The sequence below is a fragment of the Dermacentor silvarum genome, chromosome 1 (genome assembly GCF_013339745.2).
Source record: "Dermacentor silvarum isolate Dsil-2018 chromosome 1, BIME_Dsil_1.4, whole genome shotgun sequence".
In the NCBI taxonomy this organism is placed as follows: Eukaryota; Metazoa; Arthropoda; class Arachnida; order Ixodida; family Ixodidae; genus Dermacentor; species Dermacentor silvarum.
Genome location: NC_051154.1, coordinates 229,069,465 through 229,086,933, shown reverse-complemented (window position 1 = coordinate 229,086,933; position 17,469 = coordinate 229,069,465). Strand labels below are relative to the sequence as shown.

At 47.9% G+C, this 17,469-nt stretch overlaps 2 protein-coding genes across 2 annotated transcripts; one reads left to right on the top strand and one right to left on the bottom strand.

Annotated features, from left to right (window-relative positions):
- Positions 1-7,163: 7,163 nt before the first annotated feature.
- Positions 7,164-9,169, top strand: LOC119437557 (myb/SANT-like DNA-binding domain-containing protein 3). The gene is made up of 4 exons (XM_037704567.1): positions 7,164-7,431; positions 7,923-8,141; positions 8,531-8,736; positions 9,131-9,169. The coding sequence occupies exons 1-4, from the start codon at positions 7,164-7,166 to the stop codon at positions 9,167-9,169; spliced, it is 732 nt and encodes a 243-aa protein (XP_037560495.1).
- Positions 9,170-9,824: 655 nt separating this feature from the next.
- LOC119437551 (putative nuclease HARBI1) lies at positions 9,825-10,430 on the bottom strand. Its single transcript, XM_037704555.1, has one exon. The coding sequence runs from the start codon at positions 10,428-10,430 to the stop codon at positions 9,825-9,827; it is 606 nt and encodes a 201-aa protein (XP_037560483.1).
- Positions 10,431-17,469: the final 7,039 nt, after the last annotated feature.

Genomic DNA, 17,469 nt, shown 5'->3' with positions numbered 1-17,469 from the left:
AGTTTAAGCAGCAGTATATGCTATGTTTTGCTCGCTCTGTGGCCGCAAGACTGGAACAGGCATTCTACTCGCTCTCAGAGGGAAGAGTATAAATAATATTCACTCTCGCTGCGGATAGAGTGAACAATGCATTTCACTCCACCCGACATTTTGCCAGAGTAAAACAATGCCTTGAAGAGTATCTGCCCCTTCACTCCTGCGATGCTCTGCCTAGTTTTTAGAGTGCATCTTACGAATTTGTGTGCCATGCTATGCCTTGTTTGTGTTTTCACGTGCCGTTCGGATTAGTCAGGCGAGGGACACATGCCGTAGGTCTACGCTCAGCAATGCCAAGCATGACTTAAGTCGCAAAAATCCCGCGGAAATGTTCGTAGTATACTAGCGAATAGTCAACTTGACGCCGCAAGCGGCCGTGTACAAGATGCCACAATGATTTTAAGTGAGTGCAGCACTTGGTGTCGAGCACTTGGCAAACTCGCACTCTTATTTCACAATGGCCAAAAGGAGAGTTCGACACGGCTTCCAGGATGGAGGGTTTCTTGCCAAGAAAGGCGACGAAGACGAGGCATTATTAAAGCGTACTGTATTTATTCAGCATCAACAAAGCCAGTGGAAGCGCTGCGAGAGGAGAGTAGATTTCCACTCCTATACGTATTTGGCAACGGTGCTTAAATAGCCGGAGAAAGAATCCGTAAAGAGTTAAACAGAAGGAGCGTAAACTTTGCTCGTGACCTCGTAAACTTTGTTCAACGCATGTCCGTGGCTTGGAGGGAGGCTCGCCGTCGGCTCCCGCCTTGACGGCAACGTGGTCGCCCACTTGCAGGGCCTCTAGCCCTTTGCTACATTGTCCTTGGACAGGTAGACCCGCAACACTTGTGGCTTTAAGCGTTGCGATGAAACAGAAACACGGTAACACACAGACGCCCAGTCGCCCAATCATATATGTCGGGTTGCGTCATTCGTCAATGTCACAAAAGATCGCACAATCTAAGCGCGTTCCGTGTGTCACGCAAGCCAGCGAAAGAATCACGACGGTCCCGCGGCAGCTTCAACAGAGGGGGAAAGCGCATACACCACAGACAGCCGACGCGACCAACGGAGTCTAGAAGTATCCAGAGGGGGAGCGCGCATACAATACAGACAGCCGACGCGTACAACGGAGTCTAGAAGCATCGACAAGTTACGCGAAGGAGACGGTAACGAGAGAGAGCGCACGCGCGCGCCGATACCCCTCTCACCCGGCGAGTTGAGAGAAAGAGAAGCCCGAGCGTGCGCCAACGGATGAGTCACCATCCTCCTCGACCACGCTCCGACGGCCGCGGTCGAAGATGCGAGAATTGACTAGAAGAGTCCAAGGCTTTGTTCATGGTACATGATCGCAACTCCGACAGAAGGTTCCAGAACCCCCGGCGAAAGCTAAAAAAGCGCCGTGCGGGAATCGGAAGGGGGATCATGCAGACCGCGCCGGTGAAAATATGTGACGTGAAGACCGACCGTCTGCGGAAGCAGGGGATTCCCGGCAAGCTAACCGACGAGTTCATCGAGCGTCTGCATTTCCGGAAGAAGTTCCTTTTTCGAGATTTGCCCCGAGCTACGCCGAGATCGTCCAGCTCAAGACCAACACGGGTGAATACGATTGGATATTTTGTGTTCCTACTCGTCTGTACTTTACGTGTTCGACTCTTAGTTAGGGATGGACGAATATTTGATGTCGAATATTCGATCGAATAGTTCTCTATTCGTTATTCGCTTCGATTCGAATTAAGGTATTCGATATTTTCGAATTATTCGGCGGTCTGTAGATCTTCGGCAGTCTGTATATTCGTGAGCTGTAGATCTCGAAGGCTATACATTTTTGCATTAAAAAGCCAGAAATACGTCATCGCTGTATAGCTCACTACGAGGGCGACCCCGCATTGGTGTAGACATCAATTTTTTTTCTTGCTTTTTTTCGTGGAGGAAGAAAAATCTAGGGGGGAGCATACCGCAACGCGATTGTCGCTGATTGTGGTGGCCTAACACGTGATGAAAACGTCAGAACACGGAGGGCACGTCAGAGCGCGCGGTGGGTTTTAGTGTTCCCGGTTGATTTTTTTAATACTCATTCGAAGCCATTTGAAACTCTTGAAATAAACAAAAACAAGAAAAAAACAAAGCAAGGAAAAATCTTTTTCCTTCCTGCATGTCAGCAGCTGCCGGCCGAGCGCGCACCGAATAAAAACTACCGGTAACCAAACCGTCTCGGCAAATCTCGATTCTCCGCGATCTTGACGCAAGAGGTCACGTGTTGGGCCACCACTGCTGAATACACGAAGCTAGTACACTATAACAAAGCGTTCGCTGGCCAAGGCTGGCTGCGTGACGTAATGCTCCCTCCTATATTTTCCTTCCACCATGTTTTTTTTCTCCCCATGAAGCCTCGGCGTTGCCCTAACCTTCAGTCAGGCTATATTCTAGGCAAGGAGTTTTAAATAAAACTTGCTGGAGTGGATGGGACGCCCCTGAGCTGAAGCCGCGCGCCGCCATGTTGCCACAGGCCGAAAGCGCTCCTTCTGCCACGGCAGCCGCAGTGCGTAGTCAGTGTGGTGGCGTCCGGACGTTGTAATGGTATCGTGCGCTGCGTACGGCTGCACAAATCGAGCGAAAAAGGACTCTGGAATTACGTTTCACTTGTAAGTAGCACATTTTGTTCTTCATGAAAACTCTGCATTTCGCAACACATGCTGACAGCTCGCAATCTGTCGGCAATTTGACATCTGACGGTCATTGTTTTTATTGCGATAGCAATTATATGGGCACTCAAAGAGGATTTCTGCCGTCGGCGTCACTGTCGCCATGAGGTTCTGTATGACGTCAAACGGCGATGAAATAGTCGCCGCGCGCCGTATGCTGGGTTGTGCGAGTGAAAGCGCGCGAAGGACGCGCGCTTTTACGGGGAGCGAACGCACGGCGGAGAGCAAACGCGTGTTCTGCGCCGTGCTCCCTGAAGGGCTGCCGAATTAAGCGTCTCTTTCCTCCTTTACAATCACCATATATATATATATATATATATATATATATATAGAGAGAGAGAGAGAGAGAGAGAGAGCAAACGCGACTTCGTCCGTCGCGCGAAAGGCCGTGGGGGGACGGGAGGAAGGGAGGGGAGGCGACGTTTAGCTGCGGCACCAAATGCGTATTTATGTAAAAACGTTGCGAGGCGAGAAGGTGGTAAAGACTTCCGACGCTGCTCGACGAGTGTCCCGTTTTGATCTTGTCGAAAACCTCCGAGCCGCCCCCAAAGGCACCGGCAAGTCACCAACGCCGCGCGCGTTCGGAGCGAACGCGGACAAAACGCCGACGGTTGTGACGGGACAAAACGTCGACAACAGTTGTGCACGTTGCTGGTGCTGCTGCATGTCCAAGTTTATACAGCTGATAAAACTACTATCCTTACTCCGTATAGCTCTCTACTAATTTGCTATCGCAATTGATGCTTCGCCTTTCGGGTGAAACTGCGACATTTTTTTTTTCCAAATAGGTTTCCCAAGGACCCAAATGTGCGAAGCACGTGGGAAGAGCTGTTCGGAGGGAAGGCTGGAAGCAAAAAGACGGCGATCGCATATGTTCGAGCATAGCCTCCTTGAGTTTATCGAGGAGGCTATGGTTCGAGGCACTTAAAGCCTGGTTGTATCGACCGGACCGGGCAGACGATACGGCTGCGACCGGGAAGTTGTCCTACCGTGTTTGGCGCATTTCCAAAGCACCTGCAATTGCCGGTGAATACACATTCTTGTGCTAGTTGATTTCACCGGTGCGGATCGTGAATAGGAACAGAAAGCACCATTTGCTATTCGCTGAAATTAAGTAGATGACCCTCTAGATTTCGTAATCCGTTGCTGTGTTGTCTTTATAGGTTTGCTCGCAACTACGAGGTGTTAAGTAGCGTCGTTTGGGGCAATATACGAGCAGCTGTTTTGTTTTACATTTGTACCTTTTCTGTTCTTATATTTGGGGTTGCTTTACGCAATGCCACGAGTAAAGCCAGTAGTTTTAAACTGCGCAATTCTCGTTCCAACTGAAAAGAAAGCGACCACCACTGAGACCTCGGAGTACTCCAGCCGACAGAGGTGTTGAAGTTGACAAAGTTGTTGAAGATGTGGCAGTTGCATCACCTACAAAGCAGCATTACAAAGAATTGCTTCATGTTTCTCAAGAGGAGATAACACAACTCAAGAAGTTCAAAATTCTGCAGCAGAGGAAGCGGAGATTGAAAAAAAAAAATACGAGACTGCTCAAGAGATAATAAGGGATATCAAGGACCAAAAGCTCATATCTGAGGAGGGCATGGAGGTGTTCTCTGCAGCCTCTTCCCCTGATATACAGCAACTCCCCAACAGGGCAGGAAAAGACCAGAAAGGCACGTACCCATCTGAGCTGCGTGCATTTACGTTAACGCTGCACTTCTATTCTCCGTCAGCTTATGAGTATGCACGCTCAAAGTTTAATGGAGCACTGCCAGCAGAGCACACTATACGATAATGGTACAGTTCCATCAACGGGGATCCTGGCTTCACAGCTGAGTCACTGTCTTTCTTGAAAAACTTGTCCACTGCCGCACGGAGACTCTGTACTGTACTTTTATTGTCGATGACATGTCAATCAGGAAACATGTTGAGCTTGTGGGCGACAAAGTGGTTGGATATGTGGACTTTGGGCGTGGAATGCGTAATGACAGTGTCCCTGAAGCCAAGAATGCATCTGTGTACATGCTCCTTGGCTTGAACTTGCGAATTATAAGCTGCCACTTGGGTATTTTTTAATTGATTCATTGACAAGAGCAGAGAGAGCCGAGCTAAAGAAACAGTATATTCAAAAGCTAACGTCAAACATCACCACGGCGAAGTGGCCGAACTCTACATAAGCATCAGACTCCGTCACATGACGATAGAAAACACAGGGAAATGAGTGCCGGAAAAGTGAGGTCTGCTCTTACGAGGCTGATTATTTTTAAAGACCAGTGACGAAGACCCTTCCCCGGTGTTCATCCATTGCTTGCATGGAGAACTCCAAAAGAAACAAAATTAAGTAGATTACATTGTTATCTGCCATTTGACTTCTCATTATTGCCTACTTCCCCCTTAGTGCTCGCCATAACCGTTAAAAACCACGGTGGGGAGACGCAGTCAGCGCGGCGGGCGCGTGGCGGCTCCCGCTTCTTGCCTATGGCAAGATGGCCGCCGCGCGCACGGCGCGGCTTCACCGCCGCCCATTGGTAGATATAGGCGACCTCCACTCCAGCAGATTTATTTAAACCTCCTTGATTCTAGGGACCATAGTCAGGCCCCGCACACCGTACACTCTCGAGTTCACTAAATGGCCACACAGGGGGGAAAATCAACGCCGGCGCGTTCCAGCATGAAGCGCGCAAATGGTTAGCGCAGTTAAGAAAATATACCATGGAGCTACTGTAATTTGGTCGCATACTTTAATTCGTATTTTTTTTTCTTATAGGGGCGCTCAACGCGGCTCAATATTTGATCTCGTAATGTACATATAATAACCGACACACATAGTTACGGTGTCATTTTTTACAAAATAAGCAGTCTATTGTTTTTATTGGACTTCTGTTATTAAAGTCCGTCCTTTGTTACTTGAATAAAAGTCGAGGCCTCACTGACGTGTGATCAGCAGCAGCCCACTGTTATCGATTGCAGTCCGTGCCATTTATCGATTCAAATTGTACGGCGACCCGCCGCGGTTGCTCAGTGGCTATGGTGTTGGGCTGCTGAGCACGAGGTCGCGGGATCGAATCCCGGCCACGGCGGCCGCATTTCGATGGGGGCGAAATGCGAAAACACCCGTGTACTTAGATTTAGGTGCACGTTAAAGAACCCCAGGTGGTCCAAATTTCCGGAGTCCCCCACTACGGCGTGCCTCATAATCAGAACTGGTTTTGGCACGTTTTATTAAATTGTACGGCGGTAGTATTTGCGAACGGGGTGGTCGTTTCCTTTGAGCAGCATCATGCAGGTTCGTTTTAATTAGATATCAATATCTCAGCCAATTTATGCGTCCAACATTCGATAGCTGCCACCAAGCGAACGTGTTTAAAGACGGTGAACTTTATCAGCTGCGGCGTTTCACTGGCATAACGGCTGTTAACGCCGTTAGTGATCTGCCGCGTCTAGCCGCGTTATGACGTGTTGCTTAAAAAAACAAAAAGTGCTAGCCAGCGCGAAAATTCATCGCTGGAACCGAGTACAGTCTGCTTGAAGACTACCCACGAAAGCAGATTAACCTTGCAGCTCCTGGGCGTGTGCGCCAGTGAGTAAAAAAAAGCAGTGCTTCGCATTTTCAACTTTGAATTCCTTTGCGTGCGAGGCGGATAAAACAGATTCCTGTAGTCATTTCTTAAAAGTAGAAAATAGTATTAATTATAAAGTTTTGCCCTTCCAAAGAAATTCAAACGAGGCTCTTGCTATTTTGCCAAGTTGCTAAAATTGCTAACATGAGTACTCGTACAGCATAATGTTTTGGCTGTTCCTGCATAAATGATACACCGCGTTAAATTCACTGCACATTAGTGACAGATGTACTTCCGGTGATAGTTAGACTAATTGTATTTGAAATATATAAAACGAATCTGTTTATTACTAGTATCTGGCAAAAACAATTGTCATCTAATCGAAGCTTGACTAAGGCCCGTATTCACAAACGAAACTTAAGTGGAGGCACAGTAAGTGTGAGGAAAGTACAAGTATGAGGAAAGTTGCGGGAAAGTGATTCGTAAACGGCACTTAAGTATTACTTTCCGAAGTGACACTTTTCGGTACAAGTATGTCGCATGGTGTCGAGGCTACGCAAATAATTGGCGTGTACGATGTATTTCATTTGCAAAATAATAACTGTTGCACCAAAATAATGGGAAAGAAATGTTGTAGCGTTCGAATGAACACTGTGCTGGGTAAATGAAACCAATATTTACATTTTCAGTGCTTTGTTTGAACTCGTCTGGCCACAATGGCCTACAGTCACCCGGTCATACCCGGGCCTCCTGTCGCCTCTCTCGCCGTCCCAATAGTGATGTTGCGTTTGTTACGTGCGGTGTATTGCAGTGTTTCTGTGCCTCTGACGTTAAGCGCTTCATTACGGTGTGTGTGTGCAATCTGTTTGACGCGACCATGGAGAAAAAGAAAAACTTCTCTGAAGAAGAACGCGCCGTGTTACTGGAACTGCTCTCACGCCACCGCAGCGTCGTGGAAAACAAGAGGATTGACGCGGCGTCCGTGAGTCGGAAACGACAGGCCTGGGAAAAAATCGAGGACGAATTTAACTGCCGCCACAACGTGACGCCGCGCAAATGGATCCAACTGAAGAAATGCTGGGAGAACTTGAAAGACAAGTGGAGAAGAACAAACGCTGAAGACATGCGGGAGCGGTTTGCTACAGGTAAGCGCTGCTTTGGCTGAAATTGCGATATTACTGGCGACATATCCTGCATGTGTGCATTTTACAGAGCACAGACATTTAACTCGATAACCTGAACCACGGCCGGACTTGAGAGACGCGCTCGCATGCCTTCTCTTTAGCTAATAAGAAGGAACGCCAGCGCGTTAATAAGAAGGAACGCCAGCGCGTCTCTTTCCGGCCGTGCATGAAGTCGCCTTAAAGGGCAGCAGAGTTGGCGAGCCGTACTTTTGTCACAGCGTCTGCTATCGGGATTGCGTTTTTGTTACATTTGTGCTACGTGCAGTGAAGAGCCGAAATCGCGGCATTTATTCCGCGGAGCAGTAGACGCATCGCTGCGTTTACACATTTGTTTCGTGTGTTTTGTGCGTTCGTTCAATGGTCACTCTGTATGCTGGGCTTTAAAAAAAAAACGTTATGAGCCTCATTCTATATGTAATATGCACCCGCTTCTTTTCTTTTTGTAATGCCAGGTGGCGGAACACCACCACCAAGCCAGATGACCGACGAGCTGCAGCGCGTTGGAGACATCGCGTCACACATGGCTGTTCGGCTGCCCAATCCCTGTGACAGTGACCGCAGCCGGCATAATGCTGTGCCAGGGGGATCGCAGCCTTCCAAATCGCAGTGCACACCTGCTGTCGCTGCACTGCTGTCAGAGACTCAAGACAGGCCTCTGGAACAGTTCGCTGGTATGGCTTAATCATATTTTTTTCATTGCCCATGTTTTCGGTCTGTTACGTTCAATTTTTTGTAACAAAAACGCTCTTCATTTATTACGTTGGAGCTATCACGTATACATTTCAGTGTCCAGTATTTCAGTCATTTTCCCAATGGTGTGTTTGTCAGGCCTCGGTGCTTTCATACTGTACCAGCTGATGTCGGCAGGAACAAACGTTGAAAATATAACACAGGTTGCAGTGCGTTGCATTTATAAAAATAAAATTGTTACAAAGGGCACTTCAGGCACTACACAGCTGCAGAGTGCACATGTACAGCAAGATGTTCACAACAGGGCGACACTTTTGGTGTAGCTATGCAGAATCACCTAGTAGTGTGCTCATTTGAACTGTTTCTGCAGGTTGTCAAGACATGTACGACGAATCAACAGACCTCTGGTCATGGGACGACAACAGTAGCCCGATGGAAGATGCTTCAACAAATACTGCACGCCCCCATGGCCAAGTACAAGACACTTCAGACAGCCAACCACGCAATGGCGGTGGTGCAAAACCATCAGAGGCTGCAGCTGTACCATCTACAGCAAGTTCCAGTGCCGCTGCAGCGGCAAGTTCTAGCGCCGCTGTGCCAGCTGGCACGAAACGCGCTTCAACCTGCAGCAGCCAGAGGCAAACGGCGGTCTCAATTGAATTGGCTGCCCGCCTAGATGCCATCAAAGAGGACCGTGATCAAAAGAAAAAGGAGCATTTATTGAGGCTGAAATTCATGCGCATCGAACACAAGCAGAAGAAAGCACAGCACAGTGAAAAACTGGAGCTTTCTCGATTAAAAATAGCTAATCAGAAAGCAAAGGCAGAAATGGTTAAACTCCAACTCGACATAATGAAAAAACAGTACGAATAAAGTCATGTCTCTGTTATTTTGTGTCATTTCGTTTAAGCGAAATACTGTGTGACTATGCGCTCCCTCATTCTGAAACCGCTTGCTGTGTCTGGCACAGGTGGCATTGCTGGTGGTCTTGGTGGAGCAGGTGACGTAGGAGCCGGCGAACCGCTGTCATGATTTTCCTGGCTTTGTGGTGGAGGTGGGATTGGTTCTCTTAGGAGGTGGCCGAAGTTACGGAGTGCGGCACAAGCTGTGATGACGATGGGAACTGATGTTGTTTTTATCTGAAGCGTCATGTCGAGGCATGGGAACCTTCGCTTCCACACTCCAAACGTTCTCTCCACACTGCAGCGAGTCCGCGAGAGGGACTTGTTGTACCTAAAGAAAGCATTTTTGTTCAGTTTACGCATTTTTTGTATACCCAATAGCATTCCTCTAACTTGACTTCACCTGTGCTGAGGGCTGTCTTTCGTCCTTCTGTCCCTAAATGGGGTCATGAGGTAGGACCTGCAGGGATACCCCATGTCGCCTAGTAGGATGCCAGGCACAGTCCCTCTTTCATATTGTACTCTGGCCCAACTGTTGTCGAATATCCGGCTGTCGTGAGCCGAACCGGGCCAGCTGGCCACCAAATCAAAAAATTGAAGCTGAGGCCCTGTGATCGCCTGCAAAACAAGAATTTTTTTTTTCACTGTGGAGCAGCCCAGAATGCTCCTGAAGTAATACAACTTATGTTGTGCATACAGCGTCACACTGCTAGTTGTGGAAACATGATAATAAATCGGGTATTCGCATATTCGGTATTTATGTCAATGGCAGTGCAGTATACATACCTGGACATTGATTGAGAAGTAGCCCTTTCGATTCCGGAACACCTCCGCGTCTTCTCCGCCGGGATTTTTCATGCGCACATGAGTACAGTCTATACACCCGCTTACACCAGGGAAACGCGTCATGGCATAAAATTCCTCCATTATCACGGCCGCTTCAGTGGCGTTGGGCAATTTCACAAGCTGCGGGAACAATGTGTCAGCTATCATTCTTGATATGCGTGTGTTGATGCGTGACACGCTTGCTTGAGACACATTAACAAGGTCCCCGGTAACAACTTGAAAGGTTCCGGCGCCGTAGAATCGCAGCGCGATGAGGAGCTGGAGCAGTGGCGGAACAGGGTGACCGCGTTCGTGGTCCTTTGGGCGCAGCGGCAGCATTTCCAACAGCCGCACCACCGCTCGCTTGGAAAAGCGGTACCGGCACAGGAATTCCGCGTCGTTATAGGCCTCTATTGGATTCTGCCGATCCCTGAGAACGGGGCGTAACGGCGGCGCATAACGATATGCTTCATCCTGTGCAACTTCTTCTACACGGCCAGCAAAATCGGTGAACTCGGCGAGACTGCCATAGTAGTCGGCCATATTGTTTGACGAGAAAACAGCGAAAGTAGCCCTTAAGGTAGCCAGCAGCTGTACTTTACTTTCAGGTAGTTAAGTGCCGATTTAAGTATACCTTAAGTACAAGATTGCTCTCTGAAACGCGTTAAGGGCCGATCAAGTAAAGTATAAGTTTCGTTTGTGAATACGGGCCTAAGCACAGCCCACACAAGGACACCACTGAAAGAAATGCACACTCAAAACAGTGTGTGTGTGTGTGTGTGTGTGTGTGTGTGTGTGTGTGTGTGTGTGTGTGTGTGTGTGTGTGTGTGTGTGTGTGTGTGTGTGTGTGCGTGCGTGCGTGCGTGCGTGCGTGCGTGCGTGCGTGCGTGCGTGCGTGCGTGCGTGCGTGCGTGCGTGCGCTTTTCTGTCATGGAACGTTTTGTGCACTGTTCTTTGTCATACATGAATCACAAACTCACCCACACTTCCAGCATAGTAACTGAGGCGCTTAATTTTTCTTCGACTCCAGCCTCCAAGACGCTGCTCATATTTTGACTTATCCCTTTGGACACTATTGTCTCTGGACCACGGTGTAAGAACATTTAGGTGTTGACACTGCGCGCGCGTCCAGATTATGTTCGGCAGCGCGCGGGTAGGGTGGCTAGAATTGGGAGGTGTGAAAAGCGCGGCGCGTTTCCCTTGCCAGACACCAGACAGGGTCCCTCGGTGCGCCGCTACCGCTAGGGGCGCTGCTGCAGGGGGCGCGGTAAAACCCCTTGATCTTGAAAGTAGCGACACTCTCCTCCGCGCGCGCGCTTTCCTCCTCAATTCTCCTCGCCCGCCGGCTGCGCGCGCTGCGCACGGCACGCTATTGCGCCTGGGCTCCCGCGGACGGGCGCAGAATTCGATGGAGGCGCATTATTTTGGGCCAGTTGTGCGCCCCAGTGGCGTAGAATATTTTGAAAAATGGTGTTAACAGCATAGAGAATGCTGAAGGCAACGTTTATGATGAGGTTGGTTTCATCTTAAAGCCGTATGAATGACACACACTGATGTAAAAGGAGCTTTGAGGCGATTTCTATACTCCACTTATTTTTTCTGCCACATGGTACGCTGCTTTACTTTTTGCATCTGATCTAGTATTGCTCGTGGCAGATCGCTCTATGTTTGGCAGTTTTTTCTTGTATGTGCACGCATGTGCACCGCAGGTATTATATTCAGTGTGCCTTCTTATATTAGTTACTGGCGAGAGCATCGTCCGTCCATGCGTTTGTCTAAATGTCAAAGTAGCTTTTGCGCTGTGGTTTCTGCATTGAATAGGACAGTTGCACAATTTCAGTGCGATGAAGCGGTACCGGCAGCCACTCATCACCCACAATAACAGAAGCTGAGGAAAGGTATTTACAGATTATTCTTTAGGCGTCGGTGTCAATGAAGCTTAAAAAATACTCGGTATACGTATGGGAGAAGGCATTCTATATTTTAGGCAAAAGTTACGCCTCTGGAAAAGGTATTTTGATAGTTCACACCAACATACCGTTAAATTATGTAGTAGGATAGTTAAAATTGTGATTTTGATTAGACACCAGAAAAACATTTATCACACAAAAAACAAAAGGAATGGTCAGTAAGATGCTTTATTTTCGTTCATGCGCAAAAAACGTTATTTGACAAGATACAGATAACGTAGAAGAGTATCATATAATCAGAATGAGAAACAATGCTAGTGTAGAAATATGCCATGCAGTACGCATGGCAGCTGAGAAAAAGACATGCCCAAGAAAACAACAGTAGTAACATTAGGCCATGGCACAAACCTACACCGTTTAATGCATGATAAAGCAGTATCAGTGCGGCCGAAAGTTGACGGGCAATTCGTTCTTGCGCTAAGAGCTTGCCCTTTCCAAAAAGCGGCTCTGTTGCGATCAAAATGACACTCCAGGTGTCGTTCATGCACGTTAATCCTCCTTCATGCATGTTAATTGACGTTAATCCACCCTAATCCTCCTTATTATATCTTGATCCACCCTAAACCACCCTTATCCAGCTTAATCCTTCTTAATCGACCCTCGCCCTCCTTATTTAATCTTAATCCCCCTTAATCAACTTTAAACACCTTAATATAATCGTTAATCAGTCACGAATTTACTTTGTTAATCATTAATAATTTATTATACACGGCTGGGCATCATTTGACTCGCTTCTGGCCTTCATTAGGTCACGTTACTTTCTGTACCTCAAACGCTCACCTTGAAACATATCCAACTAAGGGTCTCGCCTTAAAATGTGGACTAGCTGGCGCTCATCACCTGCAATACCACGGGTATCATCATCATCATCACCATCAGCCTATATTTTATGTCCACTGCAGGACGAAGGCCTCTCCCTGCGATCTCCAATTACCCCTGTCTTGCGCTAGCGTATTCCAACTTGCGCCTGCAAATTTCCTAACTTCATCATCCCATCTGGTTTTCTGCCGACCTCGACTGCGCTTCCCTTCTCTTGGTATCCATTCTGTAACCCTAATGGTCCAGCGGTTATCCATCCTACGCATTAAATGGCCTGCCCAGCTCCATTTCTTCCGCTTAATGTCAACTAGAATATCGGCTATCCCCGTTTGTTCTCTGATCCACACCGCTCTCTTCCTGTCTCTTAATGTTAGTCCTAAGAGTTTTCGTTTCATTGCTCTTTGTGCGGTCCTTAACTTGTTCTCGAGCTGCTTTGTTAACCTCCAAGTTTCTGCCCCATACGTTAGCACCGGTAGAATGCAATGACTGTAAACTTTTCTTCTCAACGACAGTGGTAAGCTCCCAGTCAGGATTTGGTAATGCCTGCCGTATGCACTCCAACCCAATTTTATTCTTCTGTAAATTTCTTTCTCGTGATCAGGGTCCCCTGTGAGTAATTGACCTAGATAAACATACTCCTTTACAGACTATAGAGGCTGACCACGGTTATACTTGGGTATATGACTCCGACAATTAACCACGGGTAACTTGCCACTATTTTTTGGGGGCCCTGCATTCATTGTATTTGTGACTCACACACACATCGAAGTAAGCTGTAAATAGCTGCTCTACAAGCTGCTATTTCGATTTTCAGCAAAACAGGCAACGGATCCTAACAATCACGAAAAGTGCGATCGAGAGGCTGTATCTTCGGGTATATCTGTTCAGTGGAAAGCAGAATCTATAGTGCTGCATTTCCGATTGAATAAGAGTTGACGACGTGCGAGGTGATGGAGTCCCATCAGAATATTCAGCATGCTGAGGAGAACCCCATTTTTGTGCATCGTACAAATTGCCGCAGCAAAAACGCGAATGAGCAGGCCGGAAGAATTGAAAAAATGCAGCATTAGGGGATGCTTTGATACGAGCAATAAGAAAGGCGTCTTACCTCGCAAACAACACTGTTCCTTGTCGGGACAAAGTTCTTCCGGCCAATGTTGTGCAGCCACTGCTTCTTGCGCAAGCCATCACGCTTTTCTTGCGGTATCGTAAAAGCTGCATAGCCATCATCACGCTTCTTCCTGCAGTTATATGCGCACGGCATAGGGCCAGCAGACGGTGCTCGAAACAGCGTGAAATGTTAGCGCGCGACGTTCTCTATACGCCGAGCCAGCTGAGCTGAGGCGCAAAATGGCGCGAACGAAAAAGCAAAACTCAAGCAAAACGCAAGCTCCGCTCGTTTCCAAGCGCAACAGCAGGGAGACCAATCATCGTGCAGGAAAACGCGCCCAAGGCCGTCTGTCGCGGAGGGGACCCGCGAGGGGTGAGGAGGAGGCGAGGAGGTCGCGCGCCGGCGGCAAAGTACAAAGAGTGGCGGTACTTTCCTACATCAAGGGACTTTAGGGCGCGGGGGAGCCAATGGTTGTCAGAAGTAAACAAAAAGGATAGAAAAGCAGCGAAGAAATTTTGGAAACATCTCAACTCCTTGAGTAATAAGACTAGCCTAGAGCAGAGGTTTATAGTTACAGCTCAAGGTGTTCGACTAGAGGGAGATGAGGCAATGGAACATATAAGAACAATGATGACAGAAAAATTTAAAGAACGAAACATAGCATGTGCTCAATCAGGTGAGGATGGACTAGTCAGTGCAGTGGCTCCACTGGCACAAAGCGAGTGGGAAAGGGCAGAGAAGAGGGTTCCTAGTAGCACGTCGACAGGTCCTGATGGCATCCCAATTATGTTGATAAAGACATTGGGCCCAAAATCTAAGAAAGCATTAAGAGAGGCAGTGAGCAAAATGATAATGGACGGTAAAGCCCCTGACGGGTGGAGACTGAGCAGGATGAGCATGATATATAAGGGAAAGGGGGACAAAGCCGACATAAACAACTACCGTCCCATAACAGTGACGTCAGTGGTTTACAGGGTGGTGATGCAGATTATAAAGGACAGACTGCAGGCATGGGTGGAGAGCGAGGAGGTGCTGGGGGAACTACAAAATGGATTCCGCAAACAAAGAAGGTTAGAAGATAATCTGTTCTCATTGACACAGTGTATTGAAATCGCAGAAAAGGAACACAGGCCCCTATGGCTTGCCTTTCTGGATATCAAGGGAGCCTATGACAGTGTAATCCAAAAGGATTTGTGGGACATACTGGGCACTCTAGAGGTGGAAGATGGAGTAAGAAATCTTTTAAAAGATATCTATAAAAGTAACAGGGTGCTTATAAAATGGGAAAACAAGGTATCTGGGCCATTAGAGATACAGCAGGGGCTTAGGCAGGGGTGCCCTCTGTCACCTCTGTTGTTCATGCTGTATTTACAAGGATTAGAGAAAAAATTAGAGAGGAGCGGACTTGGCTTCAACCTTTCCTATTACAAGCAGGGAGAATGGATTAAACAGTCATTACCAAGACTGATGTATGCAGATGACATTGTACTTATGGCTGACAGCAAGGAAGACTTGCAGAGATTAATGGACATCTGTGGTAAAGAGGGAGATAGCTTAGGTTTGAAGTTTAGTAAAGAAAAATCGGCAGTCATGACTTTTAATGATAATCAGGGCAGCGAGCATAGGATACAGGAGGTTACGCTGGAGGTGGTGGATAAGTACAAATATCTTGGAGTGTGGATAAACAATGGGGCTGAGTACCTAACGGAACATGAAAAATATGTGACGGCTAAAGGTAGCAGAAATGCAGCTGTGGTGAAAAATAGGGCACTGTGGAATTACAATAGGTACGAAGTGGTGAGAGGGATTTGGAAAGGGGTGATGGTCCCTAGTTTGACTTTCGGCAATGCGGTCCTGTGCATGAGATCAGAGGTTCGAGCAAGGTTGGAAGTTAAGCAGCGAGGGGTAGGTAGACTGGCTCTGGGAGCACACGGAAATACACCAAATCAGGGGGTACAGGGTGACATGGAATGGACGTCATTTGAGGGCAGGGAAGCCAGCAGCAAGGTAGAATTTGAGGAGCGATTGAGAGAGATGGCAGAAAAGCGGTGGGCAAGGAGAGTTTTCAGTTATTTGTACATGAGGAATGTTGATACAAAATGGAGGAAGCTGACCAGAAAACTGTGAATCAAATATTTGGACTGCAGGAGGGGTGCAAACCAGGAAACAGCGGTTAAGAAAAAGGTTAAGGAAACAGAGAGGCGTCTGTGGAAAACAGGGATGCAGACGAAATCAGCACTGGGCACATACCGAACTTTCAAGCAAGAAATTGCCAAAGAAAATATCTACGATAATTCTAGGGGAAGCTCTTTGTTGTTTGAAGCCAGGACGGGAGTATTGCGGACTAAGATGTACCGAGTCAAGTACCAAGGTATAGACACGTTGTGCTGTGCGTGTGGAGAAGAAGAGGAAACGGCTGAACACCTCATACTTTTCTGTAAGGGGCTTAACCCTACAGTGCAAGGCAACGGGGCTGATTTTTTCAAAGCATTGGGGTTTAGGGACAGTGAAGGCAAAATAGACTTTAAGCAGGTAGAAATAACCAAACAGAGGTTATCTGATTGGTGGATAAAATTAAGGCAGGGGTGAAATTTCACCCACCACAAAGTACAAATTATGTTAATAGTCATGGCTAGGTGGCGTATGCCACCGCCCGATTTAAAGGGTTCAGCCTCATCCATCCATCCATCCATCCATCCGGGGCCGTGCCGCCACCGCGGCGGCATCACGGGGTTGCTGCTGCGTCGTTTTTATTGCGATAGCAATTATATGGACACTTCAACCGGATTTCTGCCGTCGTCATGAGGTTCCGTATAGATTCCAAGGGCGATAAAATCGTCGCCGCGCGCCGTATGCGCGAGCGAAAGCGCGCGGGGGACGCGCGCTATCACGGAGAGCGAACACTCGGCCATAGCCTCCTATATATTTAAAATATGGCTCGGCGGAAAGCAAATGCGACCGTCGCGTGGGGGTATGGGAGGGAGGGAGGCGGGGCGGCGCTGTGCTCCGGCACCAAAGGCGTATCTTGCCACTCAATCTCCCACGCGAAAGCAACAAAGCGGGAAGAGGGGGGCTCTGGTTTCCGTTGAAGCCATAGACCGCGCGAACCTGCGCTTGCTGCCAGCGTTTTGACAGTCGTTGGCTGCGGTCATTCAGTGTGATTTTTTCATGTTTGCTTGCGCGCGCTGACACCACGATTGTTCATTCAGTTAGTAAGCCAATGTGTCCAAGTTTATGCAGCCGATAAAACTGTCCCTACTCCGAATAGCTCTCTACTAATTTGCTATCGTAATCGATGCTTCGCCTTTCAGGCGAAACGGCGACATTTTTTTTATCGGTTACGTGATTTTGATTTTACGTGGGTAATGCATTTATGAGCTGTAGTAAAGATGCACTCCAAAACGAAGAAGAAAACTGAACGCTGGTGCTTCGTTCCTGACTGCAACTCTGGGTACCGGTCATCCGCCGAAAAAGTATCATTGTTCCCAGCACCGGCGTGCAAAGACGCTTTCCAAAAGTGGGCTGGCGCAATACCGAGATCTGACAGGCAACTCCAAGAGAATAAAGTAAACTTGTCTTGGAATCTTCTGCAAAGTTCAAATAAACTTGTTCCTGCATGCATGTGTGTTTCCCCCCAGTTGTGTCTTATCACAGGTGTCAATTACTCAACTATTATTGAGTA

Coding starts and splice junctions, on each gene's coding strand:
- LOC119437557 (XM_037704567.1), top strand. CDS start 7,164: ATGGAGAAAAAGAAAAACTTCTCTGAAGAAGAACGCGCCGTGTTACTG. Junction 7,432..7,922: donor GCGGGAGCGGTTTGCTACAG/GTAAGCGCTGCT, acceptor TTGTAATGCCAG/GTGGCGGAACACCACCACCA. Junction 8,142..8,530: donor GCCTCTGGAACAGTTCGCTG/GTATGGCTTAAT, acceptor CTGTTTCTGCAG/GTTGTCAAGACATGTACGAC.
- LOC119437551 (XM_037704555.1), bottom strand. CDS start 10,430: ATGGCCGACTACTATGGCAGTCTCGCCGAGTTCACCGATTTTGCTGGC.